General features: G+C 34.3%; 2 protein-coding genes across 2 annotated transcripts; one reads left to right on the top strand and one right to left on the bottom strand.

The window, feature by feature from the left end:
* Nucleotides 1-1,736: 1,736 nt before the first annotated feature.
* Nucleotides 1,737-2,593, bottom strand: LOC126767532 (uncharacterized). The gene is made up of 2 exons (XM_050485003.1): nt 2,123-2,593; nt 1,737-2,016 (listed from the first exon to the last, which is right to left on the bottom strand). Exons 1-2 carry the CDS (start codon nt 2,591-2,593, stop codon nt 1,876-1,878), a joined length of 612 nt encoding a protein of 203 aa, XP_050340960.1. The 3' UTR covers nt 1,737-1,875.
* Nucleotides 2,594-6,019: 3,426 nt separating this feature from the next.
* On the top strand, nt 6,020-6,686 carry LOC126767533 (uncharacterized). Its single transcript, XM_050485004.1, has 2 exons — nt 6,020-6,355; nt 6,462-6,686. The coding sequence occupies exons 1-2, from the start codon at nt 6,041-6,043 to the stop codon at nt 6,600-6,602; spliced, it is 456 nt and encodes a 151-aa protein (XP_050340961.1). The 5' UTR covers nt 6,020-6,040; the 3' UTR covers nt 6,603-6,686.
* The last annotated feature ends 3,450 nt before the right edge of the window (nt 6,687-10,136 follow it).

The raw sequence follows: 10,136 nt of genomic DNA, 5'->3' as shown, positions 1-10,136 counted from the left end.
AAACACTCAACTTTGTTTGGATGTACTGCATATATTCTACCAATTGCATCTGTTTGGAAAATGCCAGGATGCGCATGAACTGCTGTTCCTTGTTTACGTCTTTGAAATTTTTTCGGAGACACATTCCATGTGTAATACTGAGGCACTTCAGAATATAACAAAGTTATCGCAAATGTATCAGTTTCGCATAATTTAAAAAAAAGCTGTTAACGTAGTTGCTGGTGGTTGCGCTGCTATTTCCAATAAATTTGCTACATTAAAATAAACACGTTGGTCATTCTCAAGATGTACAGCCACGTGAACAACCGCAGGATATCTTTCCTGCATTGGAAACGACATAATCCTCCAGACAGCTTCATTGCTACTAATATAGCGACTCATTTGATACTGAGTAATTTCATCATATCTATTCTCATCAGCAACACCGAAAATAGCCATATCGCTCCCTTTATTTACATACTTGCAAATATATTTAATGGATTTGACAGAATTACAATATTCCACATTTATATGAGCGTTGAATATTTTCGATAATAATGGACAATACGGAACCACCCAACGATTATCAACTTCAACTTCCTGGTTATGTATTCTAATGGTTGCCGTTTTGCCATTATCATTAGGTGATCTACGTCGATACAACGGATATCCGTCATTGCCCGTTATTGTGTCTGAAGTAAATTGCCTTGGGTATCGTTTCGAACACTTTTCATCAATCATACATGGTGAATTCATATTTAGTTCACCGCACGGTCCATGTATCACGTTTTTAACGACAACTTGAAATAACTCAGGATCAGCAGTGTGTTTAGGAATTTCAGCTGATATAAGATTATCGATTTGATCCGGAGTTACTTTATGTACCAGCCAAATTAGTATATGTGCGTGCGCCAATCCCCTTTTCTGCCATTCAATGGAGTACATATGGCAACGCACCTCCCCAAATACATATAATTTCTCAATTAAATCCATAATTGCTTTACATTTTTGCCGAAAAACACGCGCAGTAATGTCATGACGATCGGTTGTCGACTGTCCTGCAAATAAATTGTTTTTGATGTCATCCCACTGCGGATTACATGTAAATTTAATGAACAGATCCGGTCGACCGTATTTTCTTACATAACACATTGCGTCTTGTGCATATTCGTTCATATTCCGTGGGCTACCAATATACGAAGATGGCAATATAGTTAAACGTCCGATGTCATTAATATTAGCATCATTCGCTATCGCATCTTGCAAATGAATATATTGTTCAGACCTTAATTTTGCTTGGTTGAAACGAATAAAATTAAGACGTTCTGTTTCTATTTTGACGTACATATCAACGATGTACTGATGATATAGTTTACGACATCTCAAGATATAGTTTTGTTCTTGTGGACGAACCATCAATCGATAAGAATAAAAATTCATGGCAATAACTTTTTTTGTACATGTGGCAATAAGTGGAAAATGTGACTTAAGAAATTTCTACAAATGATGAAATGTCAACACACTGAAAATATTATTTACCTGTTCGTGGATCAATCATTGGTATATTTTTTTATTATAGCCATCGTCACCTTTCCAATGCAATATTAGGTATTGTAATGCGTCATAACTACGATGAAGTTCCAAAACACGTTGCAATTCGTAATTTCTACGATGAAGTATAATATCACGCGATTGAAACTGATCACCACGAATTACAATTACAACCTCATCAATTGTCAATGCATTGAATCGCCTTTCATGCTCTCCAAAAGGTGTTCTATCAGCCCTTATTACGATTTTGTGATGATCAGAGGGCATACGATCGAGAGCAATTTTGAACAATTGAACTAATGCTTTATGCTGATGGAAAAACCTTTGTAGCACACAAATAATTTCTCATCTTGTATTCAAAGCAATTGCAGAGCGTTGATCCAATTCACGATTTTCATCACCAATAAAATAAATTTGCAAAAATTGATAATCAGCGTCGGGGTATGGCAATAACGAACCAGCTTGATGATAAATTTGGCCCTGAATCTGCAACATGTATGCAATTTTAGGTATATGTTGCGTAATAATTTTTAAAACTATAGAATACTTTTATGATTCAGATTGATTGGGACAATCCTGTTTAAGTATTTACCTTAAACGTCGGCATAAAATTATCTCTAATAATGTTAGTAGCACCAAAAGAAGTCATTTGAAATACCGAATTGTATTGTTGAATATGACTCAAAAAGAGCTTCGAATTTTCAGAAGTCCCAAAAATTAATGAAGACAATGGTTCGGGTGGAGTTTCTAATGGTGGTAATCTCACTTTGCCATTAGCACAACACATGCCGGGCGTTTCACCTGGAAATTTAGCCGCATCACAATGTGGACATATTGCGTCCATTATTCCAATATATCCGTACATACTGTAATTAATCTGACTGTTATAATTAAAAGCAGCACGCATAATTTCAGGTACAACAGATCTATTTCCTGCATTACGTTCACGCTGCGATGCATTAGTTTGTGCTCGTTGATCTGGAGTCTGTGATCGCCTTTGTAATGCTGTAGCATTTGCATGACGCGTCCGCCGATCTATATTTCCTCGTGTGGGTCGTGGCATTTTTCTTTCAATTAAAAAAGAATAAATTAAATTTAAAAAAAAGCCTACTTTAATAGTGGTACACCATATGTTTTTTCAAATCAGGAAACACATACATTCGTGTAATTCACTTCATCAGTTCAAAACTTACCGTGTTTTGCTCGGAAATTCGCTTTGCGCTATATTTATTTTTTTCACAAATTCACACAAACTTCAATAATTATTAAAAAAAAAATATAATAACTAATGTCATATATTCTCCTAATTTGAATTTTCTTAATGCTAAGAGTTAAAGCTCTATATACCTACAAAAAACAAAATATTCATGTATTTCTCTATGCAAAATAAATGCACCGTAATATAGTTCGATGTCTTTTCAAAGCCTACTTTGTTTGTCGATCTGCCTGCTACATACATACCTACATGTTGATATAAATATAATGCAAGAAAGTTTGTAGGTGGGAATAATAAGTATGCTAGTTAAGACGAAAGTTCATAAATTTTGAGAGCGAAAGAGCGTAGCTAAGTAGGTAACAAATCGTTTAGTAAATGATTAAACTATTATTGATGTATGTATGTTAATATGAAAACGTATAATCCGCTGGCTAAGTGTGATGAATCTGACCAAACAAATGGGTTTTTGGTGTGTTTTTAAAAATAATTTCACCATACATTGAGCGCTTTTCAGCTTTCCAAGTAGGTACGAGTTAAATAAAAAAAATGTAACATATGTGTGGTGAAATTTTTGAAACATTTTGGCCGATATCTCGAGACTCTAGTCACGGAGCGGCATCAAAAATACTCTATACTATAGAAATCATCAACAGCTTCCATTTGCTACCCATATTGTACAAACACATCCTAGGGTTACCCGGGTCCACGTTTTGGCCTATTTCTCGAGACTCTGATATACGATTCTTAAAATTTCAAAACATAAACCATCTACTGAATAATCCAAACAAAGTCTAAAAATTGGGTTTGGATAGGTGAGCCCGTTCTTGAGTTATAAAGTCACAACGAAAAATGGCATTCATTTTTATATATATAGATATTATATAATAATATTATATACATATACAATATACATCACCTAATATACAAAAAACGTATTATCAAAAATAAATAGTAAGCGCTGACAGATATAATAACTAAAATTTAACCATTTTACGAAAACTCAAATATTGTTTCAATATCAGTGCAAGATAACCAAAAAATATAACCACTTTATAACGAAACTCATTATATTTTTTTTATTTTAACGCAGAAAGGAGTACTATGCGAAAGTACTTTAGTCACCCCGGGTATTCGCTCAACCAGGGTTATTTTTTAAAAGCGCGGCCGAAGGCCGCCAACGCAGAAAGGAGTACTACGCGAAAGTACTTTAGTCACACCGGGTATTCGCTCGACCAGGGTTATTTTTTTAAAGCGCGGCCGAAGGCCGCCAACGCAGAAAGGAGTACTATGCGAAAGTACTTCAGTCACCCCGGGTATTCGCTCGACCAGGGTTATTTTTTTAAAGCGTGGCCGAAGGCCGCCAACGCAGAAAGGAGTACTACGCGAAAGTACTTCAGTCACATAAATCACATATTACACATATATGTACATATGTAGAAAGAATTTTTTTATAGTTAATATAGAAAAAAGAATTACGCGAAAAAGCAAACAAAGAAAAATTGTTAAAAATCCTACATATTTGCTATTTAAGATGTGGCAAGGCTTGTTTTCCTCATAATTGTAAACAATCTAACCTTTTCAACGATGAGTGCACTAAGTGATTTTTAAATTAATAAATTTAGGTAAAATATACCAAAATAAAAGTGAAATGTGAACTTATTTCAATGTTTAGAGTGCATATTTAAATATACAGAGTGAAAAACGTGAAAAAATTTAGTGAAACATAGAGAAATACCATGTGTTATTAGTGCAAATTTTTGAACTTTTAATAGTGAATATTTTAAAAAATAAAAGTTATTTTTATATTATTTTTGGCTATTTCTTCTCTGGAGAAGCTCCCCTATCCGCACATACCCCATTTATACGGAAATTCGGTTTTTTTACCCCTCCGCCAAAGTAATCGGTATACACACCAGTTAAGTGACCTGCAGTTTAAAGGTTTATGTTGCAGCCTTGAGGAAATTAAATAGTTAAGAGAATATTCATATGTATACTGAATTCAATTAAGTGAAAAATACACACCGAAGTTACTCTCCGTTATTGAAAAACAATTACACCGTTTAAAATAAAGGATAATAATATACGGTATCTAGTTGTACAAAATTCGAATCTATATATATAAAAATGAATGCCATTTTTCGTTGTGACTTTATAACTCAAGAACGGGCTCACCTATCCAAACCGAATTTTTAGGCTTTGTTTGGATTATTCAGTAGATGGTTTATGTTTTGAAATTTTAAGAATCGGATATCAGAGTCTCGAGAATAGGCCAAAACGTGGACCCGGGTAACCCTAGGATGTGTTTGTACAATATGGGTAGCAAATGGAAGCTGTTGATGATTTCTATAGTATAGAGTATTTTTGATGCCGCTCCGTGACTAGAGTCTCAAGATATCGGCCAAAATGTTTCAAAAATTTCACCACACATATGTTACATTTTTTTTATTTAACTTGTACCTACTTGGAAAGCTGAAAAGCGCTCAATGTATGGTGAAATTATTTTTAAAAACACACCAAAAACCCATTTGTTTGGTCAGATTCATCACACTTAGCCAGCGGATTATACGTTTTCATATTAACATACATACATCAATAATAGTTTAATCATTTACTAAACGATTTGTTACCTACTTAGCTACGCTCTTTCGCTCTCAAAATTTATGAACTTTCGTCTTAACTAGCATACTTATTATTCCCGCCTACAAACTTTCTTGCATTATATTTATATCAACATGTAGGTATGTATGTAGCAGGCAGATCGACAAACAAAGTAGGCTTTGAAAAGACATCGAACTATATTACGGTGCATTTATTTTGCATAGAGAAATACATGAATATTTTGTTTTTTGTAGGTATATAGAGCTTTGACTCTTAGCATTAAGAAAATTCAAATTAGGAGAATATATGACATTAGTTATTATATTTTTTTTTTTAATAATTATTGAAGTTTGTGTGAATTTGTGAAAAAAATAAATATAGCGCAAAGCGAATTTCCGAGCAAAACAACGGTAAGTTTTGAACTATTGAAGTGCATTACACGAATGTATGTATTTCCTGATTTGAAAAAACATATGGTGTACCACTATTAAAGTAGGCTTTTTTTTAAATTTAATTTATTATTTTTTAATTGAAAGAAAAATGCCACGACCCACACGAGGAAATATAGATCGGCGGACGCGTCATGCAAATGCTACGGCATTACAAATCGTTGAAGATCGTTGAGATGAACGAGCACAAGCTAATGCATCGCAGCGTGAACGTAATGCACGAAATAGATCTGTTGTACCTGAAATTATGCGTGCTGCTTTTAATTATAACAGTCAGATTAATTACAGTATGTACGGATATATTGGAATAATGGACGCAATATGTCCACATTGTGATGCGGCTAAATTTCCAGGTGAAACGCCCTGCATGTGTTGTGCTAATGGCAAAGTGAGATTACCACCATTAGAAACTCCACCCGAACCATTGTCTTCATTAATTTTTGGGACTTCTGAAAATTCGAAGCTCTTTTTGAGTCATATTCAACAATACAATTCGGTATTTCAAATGACTTCTTTTGGTGCTACTAACATTATTAGAGATAATTTTATGCCGACGTTTAAGGTAAATACTTAAACAGGATTGTCCCAATCAATCTGAATCATAAAAGTATTCTATAGTTTTAAAAATTATTATGCAACATATACCTAAAATTGCATACATGTTGCAGATTCAGGGCCAAATTTATCATCAAGCTGGTTCGTTATTGCCATACCCCGACGCTGATTATCAATTTTTGCAAATTTATTTTATTGGTGATGAAAATCGTGAATTGGATCAACGTTCTGCAATTGCTTTGAATACAAGATGAGAAATTATTTGTGTGCTACAAAGGTTTTTCCATCAGCATAAAGCATTAGTTCAATTGTTCAAAATTGCTCTCGATCGTATGCCCTCTGATCATCACAAAATCGTAGTAAGGGCTGATAGAACACCTTTTGGAGAGCATGAAAGGCGATTCAATGCATCGACAATTGATGAGGTTGTAATTGTAATTCGTGGTGATCAGTTTCAATCGCGTGATATTATACTTCATCGTAGAAATTACCAATTGCAACGTGTTTTGGAACTTCATCGTAGTTATGACGCATTACAATACCCAATATTGCATTGGAAAGGTGACGATGGCTATAATATAAATATACCAATGATTGATCCACGAACAGGTAAATAATATTTTCAGTGTGTTGACATTTCATCATTTGTAGAAATTTCTTAAGTCACATTTTCCACTTATTTTAAGGTCTACATGTATAAAAAAAGTTAGTGCCATGAATTTTTATTCTTATCGATTGATGGTTCGTCCACAAGAACAAAACTATATCTTGAGATGTCGTAAACTATATCATCAGTACATCGTTGATATGTACGTCAAAATAGAAACAGAACGTCTTAATTTTATTCGTTTCAACCAAGCAAAATTAAGGTCTGAACAATATATTCATTTGCAAGATGCGATAGCGAATGATGCTAATATTAATGACATCGGACGTTTAACTATATTGCCATCTTTGTATTTTGGTAGCCCACGGAATATGAACGAATATGCAAAAGACGCAATGTGTTATGTAAGAAAATACGGTCGACCGGATCTGTTCATTAAATTTACATGTAATCCGCAGTGGGATGACATCAAAAACAATTTATTTGCAGGACAGTCGACAACCGATCGTCATGACATTACTGCGCGTGTTTTTCGGCAAAAATGTAAAGCAATTATGGATTTAATTGAGAAATTATATGTATTTGGGGAGGTGCGTTGCCATATGTACTCCATTGAATGGCAGAAAAGGGGATTGGCGCACGCACATATACTAATTTGGCTGGTACATAAAGTAACTCCGGAATCAAATCGATAACCTTATATCAGCTGAAATTCCTAATCACACTGCTGATCCTGAGTTATTTCAAGTTGTCGTTAAAAACATGATACATGGACCGTGCGGTGAACTAAATATGAATTCACCATGTATGATTGATGAAAAGTGTTCGAAACGATACCCAAGGCAATTTACTTCAGACACAATAACGGGCAATGACGGATATCCGTTGTATCGACGTAGATCACCTAATGATAATGGCAAAACGGCAACCATTAGAATGCATAACCAGGAAGTTGAAGTTGATAATCGTTGGGTGGTTCCGTATTGTCCATTATTATCGAAAATATTCAACGCTCATATAAATGTGGAATATTGTAATTCTGTCAAATCCATTAAATATATTTGCAAGTATGTAAATAAAGGGAGCGATATGGCTATTTTCGGTGTTGCTGATGAGAATAGATATGATGAAATTACTCAGTATCAAATGAGTCGCTATATTAGTAGCAATGAAGCTGTCTGGAGGATTATGTCGTTTCCAATGCACGAAAGACATCCTGCGGTTGTTCACTTGGCTGCACATCTTGAGAATGGCCAACGTGTTTATTTTAATGTAGCAAATTTATTGGAAATAGCAGCGCAACAACCAGCAACTACGTTAACAGCTTTTTCAAATTATGCGTAACTGATACATTTGCGATAACTTTGTTATATTCTGAAGTGCCTCAGTATTACACATGGAATGTGTCTCCGAAAAAATTTCAAAGACGTAAACAAGGAACAGCAGTTCATGGGCATCCTGGCATTTTCCAAACAGATGCAATTGGCAGAATATATACAGTACATCCAAACAATGTTGAGTGTTTTTATTTGAGATTGTTATTAGTTAACGTGAATGGCCCAAAATCATTTCAAGAATTGAGAACAGTCAACGGTCATTTGTGTGAAACATACCGTGAAGCATGCCAACTTTTGCATTTGTTGAAGGATGACGCTCATTGCGATTCAACAATTCATGATGCATCTATTTGGGCTCATCCTCAACAAATACGAATGCTGTTTGCCGTTTTATTATCAACATGTATGCAATCAAATCCACTTGAATTATGGAACAAATATAAACATAACTGGCTGACCCGGCGAACTTTGTACCGCCTAACAGTCAATGAATGTGGTGTTACAGATAAGCAGAACTTTATGATTTTTTGAAAGCAATACAATGAATACATATAATGTTTATAGCGGCCCGGTACGTGTTTCGCTACGTCTGAAGTGAAATATTAAATCAAACTCATTTATAAAAAAATATATATACTTAAGTATAAAATAAAAAATAAAAAATATATATACTGAGTAATTTCATCATTTCTATTCTCATCAGCAACACCGAAAATAGCCATATCGCTCCCTTTATTTACATACTTGCAAATATATTTAATGGATTTGACAGAATTACAATATTCCACATTTATATGAGCTTTGAATATTTTCGATAATAATGGACAATACGGAACCACCCAACGATTATCAACTTCAACTTCCTGGTTATCCACTGCGGATTACATGTAAATGTAATGAACAGATCCGGTCGACCGTATTTTCTTACATAACACATTGCGTCTTGTGCATATTCGTTCATTATCCGTGGGCTACCAATATACGAAGATGGCAATATAGTTAAACGTCCGATGTCATTAATATTAGCATCATCCGCTATCGCATCTTGCAAATGAATATATTGTTCAGACCTTAATTTTGCATGGTTGAAACGAATAAAATTAAGACGTTCTGTTTCTATTTTGACGTACATATCAACGATGTACTGATGATATAGTTTACGACATCTCAAGATATAGTTTTGTTCTTGTGGACGAACCATCAATCGATAAGAATAAAAATTCATGGCACTAACTTTTTTTGTACATGTAGACCTTAAAATAAGTGGAAAATTGACTTAAGAAATTTCTACAAATGATGAAATGTCAACACACTGAAAATATTATTTACCTGTTCGTGGATCAATCATTGGTATATTTATATTATAACCATCGTCACCTTTCCAATGCAATATTGGGTATTGTAATGCGTCATAACTACGATGAAGTTCCAAAACACGTTGCAATTGGTAATTTCTACGATGAAGTATAATATCACGCGATTGAAACTGATCACCACGAATTACAATTGCAACCTCATCAATTGTCGATGCATTGAATCGCCTTTCATGCTCTCCAAAAGGTGTTCTATCAGCCCTTATTACGATTTCGTGATGATCAGAGGGCATACTATCGAGAGCAATTTTGAACAATTGAACTAATGCTTTATGCTGATGGAAAAACCTTTGTAGCTCACAAATAATTTCTCGTCTTGTATTCAAAGCAATTGCAGAACGTTGATCCAATTCACGATTTTCATCACCAATAAAATAAATTTGCAAAAATTGATAATCAGCGTCGGGGTATGGCAATAACGAACCAGCTTGATGATAAATTTGGCCTGAATCTGCAACATGTATGCAATTT

This window comes from Bactrocera neohumeralis, unplaced genomic scaffold (genome assembly GCF_024586455.1).
Source record: "Bactrocera neohumeralis isolate Rockhampton unplaced genomic scaffold, APGP_CSIRO_Bneo_wtdbg2-racon-allhic-juicebox.fasta_v2 ctg7626, whole genome shotgun sequence".
Lineage (NCBI taxonomy): Eukaryota > Metazoa > Arthropoda > Insecta > Diptera > Tephritidae > Bactrocera > Bactrocera neohumeralis.
Note: the sequence above shows the minus strand (reverse complement) of the source record. Positions and strands in the feature narration are given on the sequence as shown.

Excerpts from the sequence above, each read along its gene's own strand:
- LOC126767532 (XM_050485003.1), bottom strand. The coding sequence starts at position 2,593 with ATGCCACGACCCACACGAGGAAATATAGATCGGCGGACGCGTCATGCA. Across the intron at positions 2,017-2,122 it reads ATTTTATGCCGACGTTTAAG|ATTCAGGGCCAAATTTATCA; the intron begins GTAAATACTTAA and ends TACATGTTGCAG.
- LOC126767533 (XM_050485004.1), top strand. The coding sequence starts at position 6,041 with ATGCGTGCTGCTTTTAATTATAACAGTCAGATTAATTACAGTATGTAC. Across the intron at positions 6,356-6,461 it reads ATTTTATGCCGACGTTTAAG|ATTCAGGGCCAAATTTATCA; the intron begins GTAAATACTTAA and ends TACATGTTGCAG.